Raw genomic sequence first — 26,451 nt, 5'->3', positions numbered from 1 at the left:
ATGGTGGCCATGGGCGTCTGCCCTGAAGTCCAGCTCTGATGGTGACACGGATAACAACTCTGCTGACTCCTTCCCTTTGAAAATAGATTTTCCTCCTCCCCTACATTTTGTGAAAGGGTCTTCATCAAATGCCTGGGCATGGTTGACAAACGTAGGCTGTTACACATTTTAAAAGCCTGGAGTGTGAGAGAGTGGGCACAAATAGGGGCATCTTTAATCTATATGAAACAGCAAACATCTCAATATAAGAGGTATGCTTCTTAAAGTGATTTGGTTCATTGGATTAATTTTAATAAAATAAAATTTAATCTCAAATTATTTTTAGGTACTTATTGCCTAAGTACTTGTCAATCATCCCAGTGCCTTTGCATTCATTGGCTGAAATATTAGGAGGTGGGAGCAACTGGGTGGAATGTCTGGTTGCATGTATTTCCTTGGAGTTTTTGCATAGTGGGGACTTTCTGGGGTGGGGGTAATGAAAAAAAGCTGAAAATTCAAATATAAGGCTGGAATATATTGGGGGCAGTTGGGGCAGAAGTCCCCAGCAGGAGCTCCCATAACCATATCCTCATATGTTGTACCTTCTGTTTTTTGTTCAACCTTGCAGAAAATAAAATTTACCTGCATTTTGCTATGTTGTTATGCCACACCAAAAGAGATTGAGCCATGTTCAGGGGGGGGGGGGGAGGACTTAGTCTGCAATCCAACCCCACTTGCCTGCAGGTAAGTCCCATTGGATTCAACAGGACTTATGCCTGAGTAGACACAGTTAGGATTGCACTGTTGGGCTGCAAACCCCACTTACACACAAATAAGCCCCATTGAATACAGTAGGACTCACTTCTGAGTGGACCTGGTTGGGTTTGCAGCAGTGTCCAGCCTGGGGTGAGGATTTTCCAGGCTTTTGCCTGAATCTTGCAAGAATCAAAGGTCTTCATTTGTCCCTTGTGTGCTCTTGCCTTGCAGAGGGAACAAAGGCAAAGATATAAACACCATCAAGTCCCTGAGAGTTCTGAGAGTCCTTCGGCCTCTGAAGACCATCAAACGTTTGCCAAAGCTGAAGGTATGATGTAATCCTCAACCCATCTGCCCTGGCAGATGAGGTAGTGCATAATCTCATTTCTGAGTATGCATGTGGGTGGGTGGGATTTGATTTGGTTCACATTTCAAGGCAAACTGACCTAATTTGCCATTTCCCAAAACAATTCAAGGACCAAAACACACTTCAAAATTGGACAAATTTTGCGCTGCAGTTCTTCAGCTGCAGACAAAAATTAGGGAAAATAATGTGGACAAAATATTGGTGGAAAGTATGCATGAAAATGCACATATTAGTGAAGGGACATTCAAAAGTGAACATGTTATGGGAAAATGTAAAGATTGGGCAAACTGGTATACAAAAATGTGCCTACTGAGAAAAAAATACCACACTAAAATGCTGATGAATTTTCATGAAGACTTTTTTTTTGAAAGCTGATGAGGAGCTGCTCTTAAGATAGGTAAAGTGAGAAATGAAGAGAAATGAAAACTGATAGATTTGCCTATCTCTGTTCTTCATATCCATCCATGATTACCTTGGCCTCTCCAATTGCTGCTGCTCCCTCCCTCTCTACTGATTTGTTACCCTTGACCCCTGCTGCCAGTCCCTTCTTCCACTTTCTCCCTTGCTATTCCTTATCCCTGGACCTGCCTCTGCAGTCACCTGTGCCATATCTCTTCATATCCACTGAATCCCACTTCACAGACAGAAGGAGCTTTTCCCATTGCAGAGGGCAGGATCCAAGCCAATCTGGCTTTATAAGAATACTCTGCCGACTTCTCTGCCAACTTTTAAACACCTGCTGAAAACTTTTATATTCCACCAGGCCTATGCAGGCAATTAAGAATACATCTTTCCAAAATGGCTAATTGCTGTCCATTTTTAATGGTTTTTATTGTATGGTTTTATGTTTTTATTGCTGTAAATTGCTTTGATTTATACTTCACCATGGATTCTGTTTCTGAATCCCCCCCCCCCTCTTATATGCAGGCAGTCTTTGACTGCGTGGTGAATTCTCTGAAGAATGTCCTCAACATCCTCATTGTCTACATGCTCTTCATGTTCATCTTTGCAGTCATAGCGGTGCAGCTTTTCAAAGGGCGATTCTTCTACTGCACGGACGAGTCCAAGGAGCTGGAAAAAGACTGCAGGTGCCCAGATCAAACAGATAAATATGTTTTGATGCACAGTATGACCTGATTGAAAAGACCTGAGCTAAGCTTTGGCTGGAGGGATGGGGCATCTCCTTTGCTGTGTCCTTCCTTGTGACTGGTGTGTGAGAAGCTCAGGGACCTGGTCACTAGAAGATGGTCAAGTGCCTTTTCATAGAATCTTGTAATTGTCGCATTGGAAGGGTCCTAAGGGTAATCTAGTCCTGTTACAAGTTCTAGCGTTTCTCCCTTGCAATGCAGGAATTTAGAGCTTGAGAACAGCTCCAGTGTGAAGGGTTGGGCTCCTGCTGAGGTCCTGTACCCCTGCAAGAGCAGTGAACTCAGGAAGCATAGGTAGCTTGTACAGTCAGACCACTGGGTCTATCTAGCTCAGTTTCTCTACACTGACTGGCAGAAACTTTCCAGGATTTGGGGCAGAGGGTCTCAGGCAGAGATGCCAGGACTTGAACTTGGGACCATATGCATGCAAAGCCTATGCTCAATCACTGATTTATGGCTCTTACCCCAGAGCTTGAAGTGAACTAGTTCAGATTAATGAAGTTCAGTGAACTAATGCCAAAAACTCTAAACTACAGCCGAAAGTACTCATAACTGCTGGGTGAACTGAACGTGGATTAACTTTCGGAGAATTTGAATGATTTCTAGTTCATCTTCATGTTTGTTCTCTTACATGTGTTTTTCTACTCCTCATAGAATGCCTTTGAACTTAAAAATAATAATGGTTGGGGAAATAAACAATTTATGTTCCATCCTGTATGTGTGTTTTGATGTTTTCTTACTCCTGCTTTTATACTTCAGCACAGCAGTTTGTAATATTCTGAATGCCGGGGGGGAGGGGGGGATTTCCCCAATGACCATTTGGTTGAACTATGAACTAAATGTGAACTGGTTTGGTTTGTAAAAGGACAAATATGAACTGGAATCAGATCCTTGGGAGACAAGTTGAACTTGAACTTGAACTAGTTCTTCTAAGGTCTGAGCAAGAGGTGCAGTGACAGGGGCCTCCTGGATCTCCTGCATCTCTTTACTATTTGCAGACCGCTGGCCTCTCCCTCATGCCAAGAGGGAGTGAACAAGCAGATAACAACAACTGTAGTGGTGAGCAGGAAGAGGAGAAGGAGCTGCCATTGCCTACTTGCTCATTGGTTCCATGGGTGGCAAGCAGACAATGATTCAGAAGCATACCACCCACCAACTGTGGAGATAGAATGTAGCCTTCAGGGTCAATGGCTGTTAACCCTGATGCCTATATTCTATTCCCACTATCAGAAGCAGTATGCTTCTGGTGACCAGTTGATGGAAACCTCAGGAGGAGAGAGGGCTTTTTTTTTGCCCAGGTCCTACTTGAATGATGGAAAATTTAGGACAAACAAAACAAGGTACTTCTTCAGGCAATGCAGAGTTAGACTATGGAACTCGCTCCCACATACGTTAGTGATGGCCATCAACTTGGATGGCTTTAAAGGACAAATTCATGGAGGATCTTTATTAATGGCTACTACCTGTGTTCTGCCTTCACAGTCAAAGGCAGTATCCTGAAGAAGAGTTGCTGGAGCAGAGAGCACGGCTTACAGGCTTTCCATAGGCTTCTGGTTGGCCATTGTGGGAACAGGATGTTGGGCTAGATGGGCCACTGGCCTGATCCAGCAGGCTTATCTTCTTCTATTCCTAACACAAACACCCCATTCAGAAGTTATCACCCACATGTCGACCAATGCATGAATGAGACCATGTGGCTGCCTCCAGCCTTGACCACATGGGGTGATGAGCTTGGCATCCACACATATATAGCATGAGCATCTGCAAGAATAGAGCCCTTGTTTATGCAAAAAAATTCCACACAATCTGGAGCAATCAGGTTTCCAGATCATACTGAAGCCTTTGAATATGCAGTTGCAAACAGGATTCTGCCATATACAGAGTCAACCTTTGATGCTATATAGCTTAGCATTTGTCCACACTGACAATGCTAAACTTACATTCTGAAGAAGAAAAAGAGCAGTAAATAATTACAATGGTGGTTAATGGAGGCAGCATATTTGAGGGATGGTGACCCATGGAGGGTGTCAGCACCGATCATAAGTGAGGCCCAGCGCCACATTCTCCTGTTTTGATTCTGTGTCCCATCTTCCTTCCAGGGGCCAGTATCTCGATTATGCAAAAGACGATGTGCAAGCTCAGCCCAGGCAATGGAAGAAATACGAATTCCACTATGACAATGTCCTCTGGGCTCTGTTGACACTCTTCACTGTCTCCACAGGAGAGGGGTGGCCAACGTAAGTTTGTATGGCACGTTAGTGCCTTTTGTGTGGGGGGGTGCGGTTCAGACAAGAGTATTTCCCAAATCCTGGATCCTTCTGCATGCAAAGTAGATGCAGAGTTACAGCCATTCATCCAAATCTCTGCCTGCTCCTTTTCTGCCTCCTTCTCACAGTGTTTTAAAGCATTCTGTTGATGCAACGTATGAGAACCAAGGCCCAAGTCCTGGGTACCGGATGGAGATGTCCATCTTCTATGTGGTGTATTTTGTCGTCTTCCCCTTTTTCTTCGTGAACATCTTTGTGGCTTTGATCATCATCACCTTCCAGGAGCAGGGTGACAAAGTGATGTCTGAATGCAGCCTTGAGAAAAATGAGGTACTCTCTCACGATACCAGATGGAGAAAGGCTCTTTTTTCATATTTGCAGGGTTAGCTAAGCATCCAGCCATAAGGGATTTTTGCCTCCCTGACAAAATTAGATATCTCGACATCAATTTGCAAATCAAAGTATTTCCATTATATGCCAGGACATCTGCTGTTTAACCCATCCCATTGTGCTAGCATTGGAAGCTGTCTGATACAGAGTCAGACCATTGGTCCACATTGCTTGGTACTGTCCACACTGGCTGGCAAGGTTTCAGACAAGGAGTCTCTCCCAGCCCTACTGGGAGCATGCAAAGCAGATGCTCTTACCACTGAGCTACGAGTGGTATTCCCCTAATAAGAAGTGTCCGTATAAGTCAGACACTTTAAACAGGTAGCTCAGTACAGTCTGCCTTGACTGGCACATGACTCTCCAGAATTTCAGGCAGAGTTTTCTCTCAGCCCTACCTGGAAATGCCAGGGATTGAACCTAGGACCTTCTGCATGCAAAGCATAGGCTCTACTACTGAGCTATGGCCCTGCCTCATAGCTTACTCCTGGCTAGGCATGTAAAGGAGCCAACTATGGATCTGGAAGCTTTTCCTTAACTCTGGATGCAGGTGAAAACTGTGAGCAGATCTTTTTCTCTATTGATTTCCCCCACTTTCTTCCTTTTGTTGTAGAGGGCCTGTATAGACTTTGCCATAAGTGCCAAACCCCTGACCCGCTACATGCCTCAAAACAAGCAGTCGTTCCAGTACAAGATGTGGAAGTTTGTGGTGTCTCCTCCTTTCGAGTATTTCATTATGGTCATGATCGCACTCAACACCATCGTGCTGATGATGAAGGTTACTGATTTCCTTGCCTTTTTTTTTTTTTTTTTGAAGGGTGCAGGGGAGCTAGCAGTTCTTGTGAGAGTTGCAGTGACAAACCATGGTGTGATAATTCAATCATTACTTAGTGAAATGGGTTATCAACTGCTACTGACCTTGATGGTCATGTTCTCCCTCCACTGTTGGAGGCCACAAGCTTCCGAATACCAGCTCCTGGAACCTGCAGGAGGGGAGAGTGATGTTGCACTCAGGTCTTGCTTTCAAACTTCCTATAAGCATCTGGCCACTGTAAGAACAGGATGCTGGACCTAGATTGGACACTAGCCTGATCCAATAGGCTCATAATATGCTATTAATGCATGGGCAGGGAACCTCTGACCAGCCAAGTGTTGTTTGACTAACTCTCATCAACCCCTGCCACCATGGCCAATGATTAAGGGTGATGGAAGTTGTAGTTCCACAACATCTGGAGGGCCACAATTTTCCACATCCCTGCTATGATGGAAACAAAGGCAATACATTTCCTGGCTCTTGCATGAACATTAACAAACTTCAACAATAAAGAATAAGTAGGAGGGTGTTGCTGCTGTGAGTAAGTGACTTATGAGTTCCTTGTCATGTGCATGTGTGTTTTTATGCTGGAAGATATTTAATAAGGCTGATTCTGGAGTTACTTCTACTACCTGTTTTGTTACTTTGGAGATTTTTCTGCAGCACTGATATCCAAAAGGATTGCACTTTGGGGCATTCCCACCACAAGTGGAGGTATGTGCCTATGGAGGTGCAGCCTCTCCAGCATTTAGATGAGGTTTCTGGGTATCTTAGTGAAAACTTCCTTGGTGTTAGGTAGCATCGTAGATAAGTTTCAGAGTGTTCTCTCTTTTTTGACTGAGATGAATTTAAATGGTGGTTTAGACCACATTTTTGACCACTGGGTAGAGTTTATTTTGTATCCTATGATGTGTTCTCATTGATTTTTAATTGTGGTGTCTTGGAGTAATATTTTATATATTGTAGATACCAGACACTGGAAAGACCTATCAGGAGTGAACATAGACCACTGGTACCAAAATGCATGGGAAACTGCCCTACTAGAAAAGTTAGCCAGAAAACTTAAATTAGCACAAGGACAAGGGAAAAAAAGGATACCTTTACCCCAGTTTGGTTCCCCTTTATCATATCACAGTACAACAGGTCAGTGACCTATCCCTGCTGCAACAGCATACAAATCAATATATATACACAAAGGACCTATCCACATGATGCTGACACAAACCCCTACACTAACACTAGGCAGTAGAACGAAAGAACAACCCCCCACCACCCTTCCCTCTTTACCCCCAGTTGCACTTTTCTCCACTTACTTGTCTATTTTGTAACACAACAAAATCATTAATAACAACTTTTTTTAAAAAAAAAGAATAACGAGGATGAAACTGAACTTTAAAAAACCCTTTAAGAGTTTAAGAATAATAGGATTGTATGGTTGGTGCTCCAAAGGTCATCTAGTCCAACACCCTGCAATGCATGAGTGATTGCAACCCATGTTTTCCAATAACCTGTTTTCTTTCTCTTTGATTTAGTTCTATGGTGCCCCACAGCCATATGAAGATATGCTGAAATGCCTCAACATTGTGTTTACATCCATGTTTTCTCTGGAGTGTGTGCTGAAGATCATTGCCTTTGGCGCCCTGGTATGAGCTGGCTTTTTTCATTGTCCTCTCTCATCCAGCACCAGAAATGCTCCTGAAATCCCACTTCTTCATATTTCTCCCTGGGTTTTTGCTGTTCCCAATGAATTTGGTTTTGTTTCAAAAGTGTACCATTCTGTTTTGTTTTATTGCTGAATTTTGTCAAGCAGGAGTGGGGGAAATCTGTGGCCTTTCCAAAGTCATTGCCTCACAATGGCTATGTTCTGCCTCCGCTATTGGAAGCCTGGAGGCTGCTCCATTACGTCTCTTGATCAGTGGAGGCTGCTGCATTAGGGTGAATGGGACACTGCCCCACCAACCTCATTCTGTTCCCAACCAGTCTCCATCTGCCTGGCTTCTTACTTAAAACCAGTGCAAGAGAGTAGCACTGCCTGTTAGCAATGAGGATGGCAATGGGGAGGAAACTGGAATTAGTTGGCCTCTGAATACAAGTTGACAGGAATCACAAGTTATCAGGTTCTCCTTGAGGGCTTCCCATTGGAGCACCTGGTTGACCCCTGTGAGAAGACGATGCTAGTCTGGATGGGCTCTTCTTATGTTCTGCTCCTTTCCTAGTCAGGACCATAGATCAGACTAAGAAGGATGCCTTCCCTTCTCTGCAACCAGCATCAAAATTTAGGTTCCAACCTCTTAGCAGATGGCGTAAAATATTTTGCAGGCTTGTAGCATGTGTGGCTTTATGAGGCTGCTGCAATTCTGCAATTCGTTTTAGAGATCCTCCTAGCTAAATTGCAATTCAGGGGTGGTGTAACATAGGAAACTCACTCTTCCCATCAAACTGCATGGTGCACACAACAAATTATTGAGGTCTGTAGTTTCCAGAAAAATGACTTAGATCAGCCATCACTAACCTGGTGCTTTCCAGATGTCGTTCAACTTCTACTTAATCTGTCCCAGCCAGCATAGCTAATGGTCAGGGATTATGGGAGTTGTAGTCCACCAACATCTGAAAGGCATCAGATTGGAGAGAACTGACTTAGGATGCAAGTCTACCCATGTCTCCTAAGATGTAACTCCCATTGAATTAAATGGGGTTTACTGTCAGGTAAGTGGGGTGAGGATTGCAGCCTAGCATGCAGTTTAAACTTCTGAGTAATGCTGCTTGTTGTTGCTTTTGATCTTACAGAATTATTTTCGTGATGCCTGGAACATCTTTGATTTTGTCACAGTCTTGGGAAGTATTACTGATATTTTAGTAACAGAGATTGCGGTGAGTACAGACTGTGCAAACTTGCTTTCTTTAGCCAACAAAATGGTGTTGGGGGGGGGGAATGCAGGCCAGATGATCTTCTCCTCAGTCTGTTGGTGGGTCATTATGAAATGATGTCTGTCAGAAGACTGGGAGAAATGATAGAAGGAACCTGAGCTGCAAAGCCAACATTCAACAATTGCAATGTAAATTTAGGATAAATATTAAGAGCTTTTGAATAAACTACCTAAGGGGGGATTTATTTACTCCTGGTGTAAATGGTATATAATGTTAGATGGTTACTAGAGTAAGTAAACAGGAGCAGCTTATCGAATCATGTGCCCTCTTCCCCTTCCTCTCAGCCTCTTTCCTCTCACATGCAGGGGATTCTCCCATGCTTCTTAACCATGGCTAGATGTTATGTCCCATAATTAGTATTGGTTTTGTATTAACCATGGTTAAAGTCAACCTCTCCTCTCTCCTGTACAAAGGCCTCCAGAGAATGAGATTCCCCTTTGCAGGATCACCTAATTCCCAGGACCATGAGGATTCCACCAGAGTGACCACTGTGTCTTGTCTCAAATTGCCTGGTTCCCTCCTCCAACCATAGTAAAGGGGGTTGGTTCAGGAATTTGTCTGCAAAAAGGGTGTGTGTGTCTGCAGTAGAGGAGAGTCTGGGGCACAGGGTCTGTGTATAATTTCCCAACCTGGTCCCAGTCCCTTAGTGCTAACTTAAGGGTCTGTGTTACATAATTACATCTGCACTGACCTTCATTTTGCCCTTCTGTCACTTAGCAGAGTGATTTAGATGGAAAGAGGACTGGGTCTATTCTGTGATTCCATACAACAGTAAGCCCAAGTATGGAATTTGGTACAGGTATTTGGGTGTATAGTTCAATACCGTGGGTTGTATCCAATGTAGTCTTACACAGAAAATAGATGGTCATGATTAAGTTAAAGTTCATTCACTTCAGTAGGTCTACACTGAGTAGAACTTAATTGGATACAATCCACTGGGAATTGCACCTTTTTGTTTTCTTTGCTCCCCCCCCCCCCACACAAATGTTTCTTGTCCTCAAGAAAATGAAGATAACCTTGAACAATATTTCAGGAAACTAGGAGTGCTGTGCTAGTAGAGTTCCTAGTGGTCAGGGTATAGAGTTAGTTCCCTTCAAAGCACTTTCCCAATCCCTCTGATGGACCAGGAACCCAATTTCAAATGCATTTAATTTGCATAATTTTTGCTGGAAGGTGCCATAGCTGCATTAAACAGCCCCCAGCATCTTCTCTGAAGTCAATGCCATTTTGTAAACCCTTCCCAAATAGTTCAGGTCATCCTTTCCAAAAGCTGTTGCCCACCCAGAAGTTGGCCATGCAGGTTGGGCTAGATGGGAGTTGGGGATCAACAGCCTCTTAGAGGCCTGTGGTTGGTAAAGGCTCAGCTGTTGCTGGACTCCATCTCCCACCAACCCTGACTGTTGGGTGGCTGATGGTAGATGGAATCCAACAACAGATGGAGGGACACAGGTTCCTCACCCCTCATATTTGCTTCCTTCTTGACCATGTCCTTCTGCTTTGTTAGGTTAGGAACAATTGGTTTTGTGCTCGTCTTTGATATATGTGTGTTTTTATTTCAATTGCTCTTTCTTAACCTCTTTCTCCTGTCTATGGCAGTGCATTTTTTGGTCATTCCCCAGCAGGTCCTGCAATCCCAGATCCTTCTCCTAAATTGCACACAGAATCAGAGGGCCTGACAATAACAATGTGATGAGCAATCTTGTCACTGTTTTTTAAATAAATAAATAAAATTCCAGATGCAGAGGAGAATAATCATCAGCACCACAGCACATGAAGAGAGAAGATTTTAGCATTCCTTTCCCAGCTGAGTTCTTGGTGAACACACACCCTAGTAATTAGAACCGGTGGCACCAATAGGAGGGGTTTCCCCCCTCTTTCCATACTAATTACTACATAGTAAATTATCTTTTTACCAATCAGTATTCACTGAGATTTTTATTGATGTTTCATTGCTGCTCTATATTTTGTGTAGTGTAAAAAAGTCTTGTTACATTTTTACGAAAGGCATTTTTATAAGCATTTAAATGGAGGACAGAGTCTTTACTGAGACATCGGCTGGGAAGAGGCTGAAAACTCTTCTTTGAAAAGAAACATTCATAACAAAGAAAAAGAATAAAGAGTGGTTATTGTAACACAGGCTAGTTAGACCCTGGGAGAATGGATGGGGTGGGAAACAAAGAGATCTTGGCTGAATTGTAGACAGTGCTGGCTTTAGGACTGGCAGCAGTTATGGGGACGCCAGCAGAGCACTTTCAACGTGCTCCCTTAATCTGCAATAGGAAGTTGACTGTTGCAAACTGAAGCATCCTCAGCCTTCTTAGGCATCCCTTGCACTGTGATAGAGCCAGAAGCAGCTCACTGTATGGAGAAGTGCAACTCTATGCCAGCTTCCCAGCAGATGGATCGCTGTTGCTTACTGGTGAGTGAGAGGGGCAAGGCAGCAGGAAGATTCATACAGGGAAAATGCACCAGCAGCAGTGCCAGATTGACTTCGCCAGTGCATTTGCACCATGCTGACCTGCCTGCCACCTTGCTCCTCTCCCTACCAGTAACCACCTGCCAGGAAGCTAGCCTTGCAGCTCTGACCCACCCAGCAAACCACTTTGGGGAGCTATGTACCCTCTGCTAGTCTTGGAAGCCGCATCCTTTTCCCCCTCTGGAGCTGGCCACCCAGCCAAGAAATCATTGGTTGTATAGATGTATAGGAGTGAAATAATACTTTTGTAAACCCTCCAACAGTGTTATCCCAGGCAGTACTGTGTATATTTTGAATTGGTTTGGTCACTGGTACAATGATGTATTTTTCAACCATCTGTGGTTTGAATTTATTGTATTTTACTGTCAACATGCCAGTAATTTATATTCTTTTACTGTCAACATGTCTTTTATGAAACTATGTCTCTGAACAGTGAAGGAAGGTAGGAGGTATTTGTGTATGCAGCCATTCCCACCTCCTCTGCTCTCTCCCAGTTGCTCTGTGCAAGCTCAGCAATTTTGGAATGTTCAGACCCCATTTTTATGATGTCTCCATTCAGGAATTTTACTCAGAGCTGAGCTAAAATTTCTCAGTAAACAGAATTGCTGAAATTTACTCTTTTGCACACATCCCCCTCATGCGTAGAAAATGTGGTCCACTTTGCAGGATTTATCTGAATATTCTCCACTGTTTTGTGTGGCCACCACACACATACCACACATTATCTTGCAGCAACAGAAGATTTTGGGCAGCACAAAGGATTCAAAATGGCAGCCAACATAAAATAGCCACTTGCCAAGACCTTAGGAAAATATAAGGAAGTTGTGCTATTTTCACTGACAATAGTAAACCCCACCCCACAAAAAAACAAACTGTCGGTGAAATTCAGTGAAATGAAATTAAAATGGAACAGGGCTTTTTGGAGGGAGAAGAGGAATTCTGTCTGAGACCCTAGAAAGCCACTACCATTCAAAGTAGACAAATATTGAGATAGTTGAAAAACATGATTTGCCCTAGAAGAAGGCAGTTTCCTATGGTCAAAGCAAGACAAATGGAAGATCAATACCTCAGTGTTAGAGCATAGGAGTGGTCCCTTTCTGAAATCCTGGTGAGCTGTGACCAGTAAACCTAGACAAAACTGAGCTTGATGGACCTATGGGTTGCAGCCAACTAAGTTTTACTCAGTGTGGGTCTGTTACTGTACTTAAGTTAGCCATTCCTAAAAATTTCAGTTGGTCATCTCTAAGTAGAGTTAACATTGGATACCCTGTATTCTCACATATAGGAAGGGGAATCTTGGGAGATAATCTGGGCATGACCTTAGTTTGACCACACAGCTCACTGCTATGTGGACAGGGCCACTTCTGAGAAGAATAGCAAGCTTCAGGGATCTCAGCTTGTATTCCAGGGCAGCTATCCAAGAGCTAGTACCTTCATCCAAGAATGCCAGCTTACCTGGTCATCCACTGCCCTTTTTCCCCGAGGAGTGGCTCAGCAACCAGCAGATGTGCCAAGGCATAAAGATAAAAGGAGAAAAAAATGTGTTGATAAATTTGTTTTTCTTTTAGCATCATTATTGTGTCATTTGTAATTTCCTCTGTGAGTGCTTTGAATTATGTTTCTTTCTTTCTTTCTTCTGTCTATATCTCTCTATCTATATCTATCTATCTATCTCTGCAGGCAAATAAAAGGGAGGTATGTCAGTTTCCCTGCCAGCACTCACTTCAAACTGATTTACAGGGAAGACTTTTAAATTTAACTTTGATGACTGCAAAGGATCAAATTGATTTACACCACTAACTGCTTTTTGGGCAGGATTCAATTGCATTTCACAGGGCAAATTTTAATGTAGAAAGTGTTGGACTCCAACTCCCATCAGCACCAGCCAGCATAGCCAATAGTGAGGGATGGTGGGAGTTGTAGTCCCAACAACATTTGGAGGAACCGTGCTGAGACAGGCTAATGTAGGCTCTGGTGTGTGACTCCAATGGGAGTAAAAGAACATATTCATGACAAGTGTTTCCTCTAACAATTAGTCGTAGCTATGTTTGATTAGCATGTAAGCATGCATGTTTAGCATGGGGAAAGAGAAGACTGAGAGGTCATATTTAAATACCTGAAGGGCTGTCACACAGTAGATGGAGCAAGCTGCTCCAGAATACTACTTAAACCAGGAGGTTCTGATTGTTAGGAAGAAGCTTCTGAGAGTAAGAGCTGTTTGACAGTACAACAGACTACCTCCTAAGGTGGTGAGCTCAACTCTACTGGAGGTTTTTAAAAAGAGATTGGATAGCCTTCTGTCAGTGCTCCTTTAGCTGTGATTTCTGCATTGCAGAGGATTGCACTAGTTGACCTATGGAAATCCCTTCCAACTGTACAATTCCATGTTTGTCTCAGAGTTTCTTTCAGTGTCCTCAGAAAGCTACCAATAGAATAAAAAAGAATAATCAATAAACAATGGAAAAAACCCTGCAATTGTTGATGGCCCTCCTTGCCTCTTAGCCCAAGCAAGCACCATGTAAGAAGGGCATTTGAGAAACTGCAGAGTCTCAGGGCACAGGGATTGGTGCACATGGTGTGCACCTACAACTTAATCAAACTATCCTGTAGGATGGCATTGTGTTGACTGCATATCCCATTGGCTTTCCCACCACATGTGTAAGTGTAAATGGGCACACACTAGGTGCTGCCAGCTACCAGTTCATTGAGTATTCCTCCTGATTTGTTTGCAGCAAGATTACACCATGTTAGCTTTTTAAAATTGAATGTCTAATCTGATTTGTTTGTGGGGAGATTATATGATGTTGCATTGGAGCCGGGGTTGGCAACGTGCGGCCCATGGGCCAGATTAGGCCCACAAATACTGTTTTACCGGCCCACAAGCCACCCCCAAACTGAGCTGCCCACTCAGCTAGTCCCCCGCACACTTCGCTAAAGCAGCACAGTGCAGGGACTCACAGAATGGCGCCAGAAATCGCATATGCACATGTGCAGATACTAGAATTTGCGTCTGTGCATGCCCAGACACTGAAAATTGCTTCTGCATGGGTACAATTTTTGGCATCTGGGCATGCGCAGAAGCGATTTCCAGCAATGTGGACATGCGCAGACACGATTTCCGGTGTCACACTGTGCCAGTCCAGCCCACACGTGGATCTCTGCGGGAGTGATCTGGCCCATGGCCGGTAAGCCTTGCCGACCCTCGCATTAGAGCAAGCATTATACTTTCCAGCGCATTTTCCTGTCACTTTCCTTATCATGAAAGGTTCATGGGGGTGGAGATCAGGCTTGCTGTGCAAGAACTCCTAATCAGCTAGAACTGAGCAACATGAATCTGACATGTGATTGGATCCTGTTCCAAAATAGTGACAGCTGGGAAGCGTCCACAGTGGTGTGAACTGGCCATTAGCCACATAAGGAAACTTGGAAACATTTGTGACAGGATCTCTCTGAATGCAAATTATGAAACTGGCATCTCTCTCTTTGCCTGGGAATAATAACAATATTAAAAAGACACCCCAAAAAGGTGTTTGTTAAGTGTGTGTTAATTTGCATTATGGTACAAAATGCAAATGGTTTGATTGCACTGTGTTTCCTTGCAGGCCTTTATTGTTCTTAGAAAAGTAACTTTTTAAAAATAAGCACCTTCACTCCCCTTTCCCGTACAAAGTTTATGCTTTTGTTCCCAATGACTCATTTTCTCTTTTGTTTTTCTGTTTCTGTTTTATTTCTCCCTTCCCTTCCTGCTGAATCACGCCATCCAATCAACAACATACAATGCGAAAAACCCATGTCTCCGTCTGTATGTTGCCTGCCCTGCCGCTCAAAACCAAAAAAACCCAAAAAATATTATCTAAATTCAAAAACTTGTAAATAACCTTGCAAAATATTCATCCATGAAAACATCAAATATAGGACACGGTTGGTTGCATTGAATTTCTTCTAAAACAAAATATTTAAATTTCTTGCTTTTTTATTTTTCCTTAATATTTGTTTCGCTTTCACTTTCCTTGTTTGTGAGATTTCTGATTGCACTGGTGATGGGGAAATAAAGCTTCCCTGTCTGTCTAGCTGCATTGTGGGTCGTGACTGGGCTTTGCTTTGTACCATCATCTTTCTATTGGCTACTTGGTAATTGGATAGAATCTGCCATTTTGCCAGTAGCCATTTTACTCTTTCTTCATTCCTTGTCTTCCTATAACTGATGAGAGGGGGAACTCGCATCTGCATTGTAAATTAACAACATTATTATGCTTTGCTTGCTGCATTCACTGCCTTGTCTTTTCTGAGGTCTGGTTTTAAAAGGCTAGTTCTGGTGTTAAACATTTTATATTTGAATTGCATTAATTGTTTCTTTCTATGCGCACATAGAAATCATTGGGCTTCAGACAGCCATGGTTAATGTGGATCCATTGGTTTCAATGGGTCTGTTCTGATTTATTGAAACTGACAACGTGGAAATTGCTGGGTACTTATAAGACTCAGAACACAGGCCCACAACACATTTCCATAACATATGCATATGCTAATGTATATGCATAGATGCAGATTTCAGCTGATTTTCAGAGAGCAGTGGAACCCCCCCCCCCCAACTCTGACTGAGCTATGGTGTGCCAACAAGATTTTCTGGGCCCTTTACCCCAACTGCTATCTATTTGCAAGAAATGTTAATATGAAAACTTAAAAGTTTATTTGCCTCCATTTAAATTATAAATTGGGACACGGGTGGCACTGTGGGTTAAACCACAGAGCCTAGGACTTGCCGATCAGAAGCTCAGTGGTTCGAATCCCCGTGACAGGGTGAGCTCCCGTTGCTTGGTCCCTGCTCCTGCCAACCTAGCAGTTTGAAAGCACGTCAAAGTGCAAGTAGATAAATAGGTACCGCTCCAGCGGGAAGTTAAACGCCGTTTCCATGCGCTGCTCTGGTTTGCCAAAGTGGCTTAGTCATGCTGGCCACATGACCCAGAAGCTGTACGCCAGCTCCCTCGGCCAATAAAGCGAGATGAGCGCTGCAACCCCAGAATCGGTCACGACTGGACCTAATGGTCAGGGGTCCCTTTACCTTTACCTAAATTATAAATTTAAATTATAAGATTCAGGGGCGAACGAAAACGTCATGACACCCAGGGCGGGGCATTGCTACGTAGGGCACATGTGTGGCATCGCTACGTATGACACATGTGCCGTACGTAGCGACGCTGCACATGCGCTGTACATAGCGGTTTGCCTCCAGTGGTGGGATCCTCTTCTCGTGGTTGCAGCCACGAACGGAGGATACTCCACATGCAGCTGCAGTGGCGTGATGGCTGCTCATGCCACCGCGAGCCCCCGTGGGGTGCCTTCTTGTCACCCCCCCCAGACACAGCACCCGGGGTGCAACCCCCCCACCCCCCGTTGCGATGCCACTCCCTGGGGTTTGACTGCACTTTACAGATTTTTGAGCAAGTGCCTTGAACACCCTCTCTAGTCCCTTCTCTCTTCTCTCCAGCACATGCTCACCCAATTCACTATTCCAAGGCTTTTACTCAGATCCAGATCCAACAGATCTGGTATCATTCCAAGTATCATTCTTCCCACTTCCTCCTTCATACCTAAGTGTATTTCAGGGGAGGGAAAAGGTCACCATCCTTGCCATGTCATGACCAAGAGGACTCTGGAGGGGCTCAGACACTTCATGGGTGCTATGGGAGTCTTCCCAAGAACATATTTTCACTCACAGGCATCACGCTGACAATCTCTGCTCTAATCAAAGCTTTTTTTAAAGAAAAGTTTTTTAAAAGGCAGTGAAGGAATAGGCAATCCGAGACCAGGCATATGAGTCCTGGGCCTTGAGCCACTCTTGACTGACATTATAGTCAATATTGTTGGAAACTAGAAATACAGATGTATTGAGTTACCTCTCTCTGTGCATGCTGACTGCCTAGACTGCCTAGACTTATTGGACAGGACTTGGTTCTGCTGGCTGTTTCTGTTGCTCCAGCCACTGAGTTCTCTGCAAACTGATGCTGAGAATGGTCCCGTGAGAGCTTTGTAAATGCTGATGAACTGTAATTTTCCAGGGCTGCTATTTATCCCCAGTTTTTGATGTAGTCTCCAACAGCAGACAACAGTTTATGGAAAGGAGCTGAATATGTGGAACAAACAGCAGGTTTGGGAGTGCAGCTGCCACAAGTCCCCAAGTCCAACAGAACCCCAAGTAGAGAAATTATCTTGCACTGGCTGCCCTAACAATTTAACATGATGTGGACATTTCACCCGCTTCACATACACTTACTCAACAGTCTAGCATCCTGGCCACATATTGGTCTTTAATTTGATAGCTGAGAATTTAAGTTTGCTAATTGATTTGTCGCAAAGAAGATATTCTTCCTCTAGCTCACTTTTAGTCTCAGAAGCTGGAGCTGACATTTATAGAAAGTAGGGGAGTGTCTTTGAAAAAATTATGAATTGGTCGTGTCATATTCAAGAATGCTCTACTAAAACTCTTTTGGAGCAGCTCCAAATTTTTACTTGCACTCTGATGTTACACCAAAGGGATGCCAGGGCATCAGCCACTGATAATGGTCACAATTTAAAGTTACGTGATTAGTAAATTCATCAAAACTGAGTTTACAAGGACAGAATTGCAACCCTGCATATATATTCCTTTTCTTTCCTAATTGTAGTCTTCAAATGCAGATTAGAAGCTGCTATTACTACTACTACCACTACTACTACTACTACTACTACTACTACTACTACTACTACTATACAGCTATTTAAAAAGAAAATAAAGGCAATTTGAATTCATATTTTTGCTAAAAAGTACAATTTTTATGTTGTTTTGATGCTGTCAGAAACCTTGAACCTCCATCAGGAAAGAAAGGCAGGTATATTAACTTGAGGGCAGGGGTGGGTGGGAAACAAATGAACAGCTTAAAAATAACACAACCGAAACTAATATTTCTTAGCTTTTCCATTTGTCCACCTTGAGCAGCCCAGGAGAATTCTTGCTTGCTTTGCTTTGCTTTGCTGTGAGCTTGCTCAGTGTTGTCTACTCATTCGGTGGGCATCTCTTCTTTTTTTTGCTTTTCTCTTTTCTCTTTATTTGAGGATTGAGTCCCATGTATGGTGTAGACACCCTACTCTGAGCTGCTTACCTCTTTAAAAAGAAACAAAAAGAAAACTGCCGGCCAAGCCAAATGCATGCTTAGCAGCTGTTTCCCTTGAATCTTGACAGAGCTGGTGGAATGTAGCACTGCTGGTGCAACCATCAGCTAACTGGCATATGAATAAAAAGCCGGATAAACCTGTGAGTCTCTTGAGCTCAAGTTAGCAAGGTGTGTGGGGTGGGGTTGGGGAGGCAGCTTTCATCCTGAAAGGCATCTAATAGTACAGGGGTGGGGAACCTTTTTCTGCCCAAGGGCCACATCTTCTTTTAGGCAATCTTCCAAGGGCCACCTATCAGTGGTGGGCAGGGCCAGAGGCAAAAGTGGGTCTATCAATGGGTGTAAAATTTGGCCTTTGAATAATAGTTAAGTTTGTACGTACATCTGTCTCGGTCCTCCATTCAGGCAAGCAAAACGATTGATCAGAGTTGAAGGACATGTTTTAGCCAGTCAAAAGCGGTCAGGGTGCAGAACAGTGCCATTGTGAGCCAAATAGAAAGATCCGAGGGGCCCTGGGCTCGAGGTTCCCCACCCCTACAAATGGTAAAAGATGAAGGGTGGTGGGGAAAAACCAAGTCTTTAACCTGCTTAGCTTTCCTTCAAGGCCCCTCTCTGACTGTGGTACCTCTCCCTGCTCTGTTCTTGAGGAAACCCAAAGTGGGCTTTTATATGTATAGAAAGGAAACAAACTGAAACGAGGCTGCTAAAATTTCCCATTCTGATTTAATTGGCTTCACACCAAACCCAGAGACTATTTGACCAATAGATGGGAAGTCCCCTGCTCTCATACACCAACACCATTTTTGTTGGATCGGATAGTTAGAGGACTTATTTGTTGTTAATCAGAGAATAAGGCAGAATCAAACAAGAACACCACTGGGGCGGTGGAGAGATTTTACACAAAATCCAAGCTCAGCTGCTAACGTGGTTTTGAACTACCTCAAAGTAAGTTGCCCTCTCCCTTCATATAGCATGGAGGAGGCTCACACCTGACCATTCATGACATTGTTTTTAGGCATAGGTAGGTTCATTTCATATGAGCCTTCCCTGGCTTGGTGCCTTCTAGACATTGTTTTGTACTCCGACTCCCATCAGCCCCGAACCAGCATGGCCCAATGGTCAGGTTGGGTGGGTGCAGTAGTCCAGTCACATATGAGGGGTCCCTGGTTGACACAGGCTGCTTTAGACATCCTCTAGTCACAGCCTACACAATCACAGCTGATAATACTTCCCCATTACTTTTCCTTAACGTGTAGGGTGGGAGGGTTGAAAGCCCAGGAATCCATAAGAGGGATCTCTCCCCTCTGCCTTTCTCTTCCTTTTTTTTTTTTTTTTTTTTTTTTTTTGGCTACGTTCTCCATAGCCAAGGGAGGGACTCTTGTGGAGAGGAGTTTTCTCAAACATGCTGCATGTGGAGTGACCTGCACTGACAAATGTTTCTTTTGGAAGGTTTTCTGGTGGCCGATTTGCTGCTTAGAACGCGAAGCTGGTAATTTTCTTTTCTTTTTTGCGGGCTGTGGCTTCCGATCCCATCTGTGTCTGAAGGACACAAAACCCTTTCCTCTCCGCAGGACAATTTCATCAACCTCAGCTTCCTCCGCCTATTTCGGGCTGCCAGGCTCATCAAGCTTCTTCGCCAGGGCTACACCATCCGGATCCTCCTCTGGACCTTTGTCCAGTCTTTCAAGGTGAGGTAGAGAACACTTTCTCAGCAGTCTTCCCAAGAGCCAAATGCCATGGGTGGTGGGCAGGACCAGAGGGAAGAGTGGGTGGAGCAACAGGTGTAAATTTGACCTCTGTATAGCAGGCTGGTTTGTACCCACACTCACACAGCCCTATGTATCCTCCATCCAGGCAAACAGGAGGCATTATCAGAGTCCAAGGACACATCCCAGCCAGGCATAAATCACTCAAGGAGGGGACAAGGCAAAGTGGCCTGGGAAAAGTTCAGGGGCTAGATAGAGGGGCCTGGAAGGTGATATTTGGCTGAGGTTCCCCACCTATGGTTTTAACAGAGTGTAGGTAGCCATCTATCTGACATGTTGTAGTCAGGGATCTGGGATAAATTTGAATACCTAAGTTGACTTTTTAATGGTGAATCCAACCTAACGCATACTTCCCAAAACAATAAGTTAACCGAATCACAGTTATGCTTTGAAATTCATGCTTCTGTGGAAGAATGGAAGCCTTTTTCAGACTATTTAAAGAAATATGATGAATACGTGATCAGGATTTGAACTATGAGCAACAGAAGAACTTAAAAGATCATAGTAGTGTTAGATATAAGAGACAGAAGACAAGGTGCTGCAGAGGGAGAGAAATAAGCCACCATGGATAAGGGGGTGGGAAGTCAGTAACAGCAACAAAAACAAAGAAAAAATGTTTCACTATGTATTGAAATGTATGTGTTAATTTTTTGGGAAATTAAATTTTAAAAAATGAAGTTTGTGGTTCATTTAATTGTGCAATGCGGTTATCCAGCCGGTTACATGTATAAGAAATACATAAACACATTTACTAAAATACTGATACATTCAAAATGTTTGCAAATGCATATATTAGTAAAAATAACATATGAGGTATTATACTAGACAAAATTGCTTTGCAAACATTTTGAATAACAGGCCATATTGCATACAATAATATGTATGTGAGGCAAAATTTGCACCAAGACCCATATGAATTTTTGTTAGGAAGCAGTCATGAGTTTTGTGAGGAAACTTGAAACAGTCAAGGCTTCCCTCAAAGAATCCTGAAACCTTTAGGGTGATGGGAATGGTTTCTATTTTCCTCACAGAGCTGTAGTTACCAGAGCTCCCTAGGAAAAGGGATTGGCTGTAAAACCACTTTGGGAATTGTAGCTCAGCAAGAGAGAAAATAGGGGACTCGTAACAACTCTCAAGGGGACGCGGGTGGCGCTGTGGGTTAAACCACAGAGCCTAGGGCTTGCTGATCAGAAGGTCAGCGGTTCGAATCCCCGCAACAGGGTGAGCTCCCGTTGCTCGGTCCCAGCTCCTACTAACCTAGCAGTTTGAAAGCACGTCAAAGTGCAAGTAGATCAATAGGTACCGCTCCAGCGGGAAGGTAAACGGCATTTCCGTGCACTGCTCTGGTTCGCCAGAAGCAGCTTAGTCATGCTGGCCACATGACTGGAAGCTGCACGCCGGCTCCCTCGGCCAATAAAGCGAGATGAGTGCTGCAACCCCAGAGTCAGCCACGACTGGACCTAATGGTCAGGGGTCCCTTTACCTTTACCTTTAACAACTCTCAACACCCTCAACAAACTACAGTTCCCAGGATTTTTTGGTAGAAGCTATGAGTGTTTAACATGCTATGATGTTACTTCTTTAAATGTATAGTGCAAAATTGAACTTTAGCCTGGATCCAAACCTTTAGGATTTTTATATTCTTCTGGGGTATCAATAAACCTATGCTTCTATGTGAAACCTTGTCCAGGTGTGGCCACATACTAAACATTCTTGTTCTTAGATGTATCATTGCAGGTGTTGATGCTTTCCCCCCTTTTTTTTTCACCCACAGGCATTGCCTTATGTGTGTCTTCTCATTGCCATGCTCTTCTTCATCTATGCCATTATTGGCATGCAGGTAAATTGCAGCAGCAGTCATACCAAATGCACCAGGCTGGAGTAGGGATGGGGGAAGAAATTCCAAATATTTGCATTTTAATGCGAAGCTGCCTGATTTGCATTTTCCAAACCAATCTGTGAACTGAAACATGGGTACCCTCCATGATTCACATTGTTTTGTGATTAACTTGGTGATGCAGCACTGCAGCCAACGTGCTATCCAGTTATCCAGTTGCTATTGTTGTTTTCAAAAAAATGCATATATTAGGGGAAAGTGTGCATAGAAATGCATATCTTACTGTTTTATTTAACAAAATTTAATATGCCACTCAATTGATTGTTGCAAATGATAGATAGATAGATGATAGATGATATAGATAGATAGATAGATGATAGATAGATAGATAGATAGATAGAGATAGATAGATAGATAGATAGATAGATAGATAGATGATAGATAGATGATAGATAGATAGATAGATAGATAGATAGATAGATAGATAGATAGATAGATAGTATTTTTCCGTCTATAAGATGCCCCCATGTATAAGACACACCCTATTTTGGGGGACTCAGATTTAAGAAAATGGGGGGAGATGGCCCCGTGTATAAGACGCCCCCTAATTTTTGACATTATTTTTTAGGAAAAAACCTAGTCTTATACACAGAAAAATACTGTGTGTGTGTGTGTGTGTGTGTGTGTGTGTGTGTGTAAAAGAGTTTAAAACATTGCAACACCAACACATCTGGAGAGGCTTGCAGAAACAAATTGGTTTTTTTAAAGTGGGTGTTGAAAGGAGAACAGCAAAGGTGCCTGCCTGATGTCAACATCTTAGGGGAAATAAATAACATACATATATTATATGAGGGGAAATTGCTTCCAGAAATGTGTACCTGAGTCAAAACTACGTATACATATTTGGAGAAATTTGCACAAAACTGCTGACAAGTTCTTCATGAGGGTTAAAAGAAGTATCCAGCAGCATGCAAACTGCTGTGAAAACATAGAGAACTGGATTAAAGATTAAAGGGGGAAACAGAGAGAAACCAAAATTGACAGATTCCTTCATCCTGATCTTGAAGTTCATTTTGAAGTTAGTAGTTTGTATCCAGTACAACTCTGATCATGGCTGCATACAACTCAAGTCTAAGAATGTTTGAGGAATTTTATATCTGTGCATTCCAAACTGACCTGATTATTACCTACTTTGGGATCTACTTATGTTCTGGATTTTGCATTTCTCTGAATTCTTTGATATCGTTTTCATTTCAAGGCAGAAACAGAAAAAGCTGCAGAGTTCCTGTTTTAGAATGCGCCATTGCATAATGTAGGTTGGAGATCTGTTCACAGAAAAAACCTTAGTACCTTCACCAAGCTAAAGAAACCACAATGGTTAAATTGGTATAAAACAGATTTAATACACTGTTGGTTTAGATCGTCAATTCCACCCTGCTGGTGGAAAGGAAGATATATCCCCCCCTCCCCCAATATATTAGGGGGAAAGTGCATGAAAAAGCATACAAATTTTCATGCAGATTTTAAAAGGGGACGGGGAATACAACAGGCAAACTGAAGATGGGGGGTAGTAAATTGAGAGAAACTGAATTTGAAATATTTTCCCATCCCTAAGCAATATGCCTGCTGCTCAGAACCACGGTCAGTTCTGCTTGCTTCTCTGATGACTTTGCCTCCAATTGGATTTCCATTTAATCTGCTTTTTGGCCATTTCCTCCCCCCCACCCCCAGGTCTTTGGAAACATTGCACTGAATGACGACTCTGCCATCAATCGACACAACAATTTCCAAACGTTTTTGCAAGCCCTGATGCTGCTTTTCCGGTAAACAATAAACCATCTCTCTGTAATCAAATTCATTGACCCTTCTGGCAGTGGCGGAGCTTCATGCTCCGGCACCAGGGGGTGGAGAGCAGGTGGGGGGCATGGCTGGCGCGTGACCTGGGGGCATGGCGTGCCACCTGTGGGGGTGTGGTGCCCAGCACTGACGGGGGGGCAGCTGCGATGGCACCCCACTGGGATCGCACTGCCGGGGGCAGTGTGCTCCCCCTGCCCCCCTCTACCTCTGCCAGTGCCTTCTGGGGTGGGTGTCAATGGAAGGAAATGAGGCCCTTCATAAGCAAACTATCATTATCTGTGTGTTCACTTAAAATGAAACAACTCCCAGGAATGGACCAGCCAGGACCAGTATAGTTGGACCAATTCACACCAACAATTTGACAGTAACGATGAGACACCAAAGTTCCCACCAGTGCCTGCTTGTTTTGTGTGATGGTCTTTCTTGAAGTTGTTTGTGCAAGGACCCATCCTCATCTGTCAGTGCATAGGAACATCAGAACACTGGGAGCAGGCTCTCTTATGTCCACTTGATGAGCCCTCATGTTATTATTGAGCCCATATAAAAAAGTAGTTATTCATGGAGGACATAGTTAAACCATGGATCTCACTCCCACAGGAGTCAGTGGTAGTCACCAGCTTGGATGGCTTTAAGAGAGGATTAGACAAATTCATGGAGGAGAGTACTATTCATGACTACTATCCATGATGGCTCCTGCCAACCTAGCAGTTTGAAAGCACGTCAAAGTGCAAGTAGATAAATTGGTACCAGCGGGAAGGTAAATGGCATTTCCGTGCACTGCTCTGGTTCTCCAGAAGCGGCTTAGTCATGCTGGCCACATGACCCAGAAGTTGTACACTGGCTCCCTCGGCCTATAGAGCGAGATGAGCGCCGCAACCCCCGAGTTGGCCACGACTGGACCTAATGGTCAGGGGTCCCTTTACCTTTATCCATGACGGTTGTGTGTTGCCTCCATAATCAGAGGCAGTAATGCTTCTGAATACCAGTTGCTGGAAACCCCAGGAGGGCAGAATGTTCTTGTGCTCAGTTCCTTCTTGTGGGTTTCCCACCGGGGTATCTGGTTGTCCACTGTGAAAACAGGGTGATAGATGGCCCATTGGCCTGATCCAGCAGGTTCTTCTGGTGTATTTATGTCTGTATGCTTTATTTCCTCCCCTGGCCTTCCTTCAGCATAGGTTCCCTGCCTTGTGGAATACCTTCTCAACTCCCTGGAACTCCCTGGCTTCCCCTCTGTCCACATCTTCAGTTCACTGCTTTCCTTCCTCCCAGTCTCGTTTTCTCATAGTATCTCCATCCTCCACCTTTCTGGCTTCCCCATCCTCAGAGGTAGGACCTCTGCCTGCTTCCATTCGCTCTTAGGGCTTATCCACATTTTGCAGGCACAGGTCCATACGTTAAAGCTCCATCTCCAAGCACCTTTTCTTTTTCTTTTCTCTTTTTGCCCTGGAGCTTTCCCTGAAAAAACACCTCGTTCTTCACCACTGAATTGGAGCACATGTCAATTTGGGTTTTCCGTGGATTACTGTTTGCAGCAATTCAGTTTAAAGAGTAGGTTTTCATGGGTTCAGACAGAGCTTTAAAATGTGGACCATGCTTGGGAAGCACGGAGGAAAGGTAAGTGATAAGCCCTCAGTTAGGGACTCTCTGGGGAAATGCAGACAGCTCCTTCTCTATTTTTCAGCTGCATGCTTTCCTCAGTACTGCTAGAAGGTGGATGTTTCTTTCCAATTGGCTGAAGAATCTCACTGGCAGCTGCAGAGCTGGCTCCTGACCATATGTTTATGTAAATACTTACATCTTACCTCTCAGCCCCTTGCTGGGACTCCAGCACTCCTGACAAACATCCATTAAAAATGATTACCAACCAATTGAAAGATTCAAATCAGCCAGATATTAAAGCCACAGAAGCTGGAGGGGAGGGGTAAGCACAAGGAAACAAAAAGATTTGGAAGCATGCAAAAATTTGGGTAAAGAAGGCCCTGCCCACAATTAGCATGTGGCCCCTGAAAGGTTCCCCATAAGGGAATGTGGCCCACAGACAGACTAAATTTCCCCACCTCTGGTTTGATATTTTGCTGATTCTAAAAATGTCACACATGACATGAAAGCGTCCTTAAATGATTATGTATGCAAATATCCAATTGTTTAGCTGGGAGGGTGATGGGTGTTAGCATAATCTGTTCCCATGCTCAGTTTATGTTGATAAAAGCTGCAGAGGCCCTTGCCTCTACCTGCCCTCTGCATCTTTCAATTCCTCCCAAGCAGAAGTTAATGCAAACTTAATTGTTTACATCAGACAGCTTGTGTTCATTAATACTTCAGCATTACCTGGCATTAATCCTGTGGTATTCAAACTGTTAATGAACACAAATCCTTTATGTGCACAAATCCTAACTTAATTTAATTGGGTCTTTTATTTTCCATAAAGAGATTAGGTGCTTTGCCTCTAAGCTTGTGAGATCTAATTTCTCTCCCCCACTCCCCGATATGACAGAAAACACAGGTCTCTTTGACAGAAAAGTCCAGTTCAAGCAATCTGTCTCTGTGTTCTATCTATCTGTCTATCATCTATCTATCTATCATCTATCTATCTATCTATCTATCTATCTATCTATCTATCTATCATCTATCTATCTATATCATCATCATCTATCTATTTCCCAGCCTCCAACAGGAAGTCCCAGGGCAAGTCACAGCACTAAAAACAACATTAGAGGGTAA

The 26,451-nt window shown here is 43.6% G+C and overlaps 2 protein-coding genes across 9 annotated transcripts in view; one reads left to right on the top strand and one right to left on the bottom strand.

Annotated features, from left to right (window-relative positions):
* SLC31A2 (solute carrier family 31 member 2) overlaps positions 1-26,451 on the bottom strand; it is a 989,995-nt gene that overhangs the window by 645,025 nt on the left and 318,519 nt on the right. The window lies entirely within an intron of this gene.
* The window catches only part of CACNA1B (calcium voltage-gated channel subunit alpha1 B), a 327,353-nt gene that overhangs the window by 260,863 nt on the left and 40,039 nt on the right, over positions 1-26,451 (top strand). For all 8 annotated transcript variants that reach the window (XM_077922132.1, XM_077922131.1, XM_077922130.1 and 5 more), the window contains 10 exons: positions 967-1,063; positions 2,030-2,190; positions 4,350-4,487; positions 4,646-4,847; positions 5,518-5,682; positions 7,251-7,361; positions 8,506-8,589; positions 19,842-19,958; positions 21,811-21,876; positions 23,605-23,696. In XM_077922132.1, the coding sequence (XP_077778258.1) occupies positions 967-1,063; positions 2,030-2,190; positions 4,350-4,487; positions 4,646-4,847; positions 5,518-5,682; positions 7,251-7,361; positions 8,506-8,589; positions 19,842-19,958; positions 21,811-21,876; positions 23,605-23,696 (1,233 nt within the window). The remainder of the gene's footprint in view (positions 1-966; positions 1,064-2,029; positions 2,191-4,349; positions 4,488-4,645; positions 4,848-5,517; positions 5,683-7,250; positions 7,362-8,505; positions 8,590-19,841; positions 19,959-21,810; positions 21,877-23,604; positions 23,697-26,451) is intronic.

Source organism: Podarcis muralis, chromosome Z, assembly GCF_964188315.1.
Source record: "Podarcis muralis chromosome Z, rPodMur119.hap1.1, whole genome shotgun sequence".
NCBI classification, from domain to species: domain Eukaryota; kingdom Metazoa; phylum Chordata; class Lepidosauria; order Squamata; family Lacertidae; genus Podarcis; species Podarcis muralis.
Note: the sequence above shows the minus strand (reverse complement) of the source record. Positions and strands in the feature narration are given on the sequence as shown.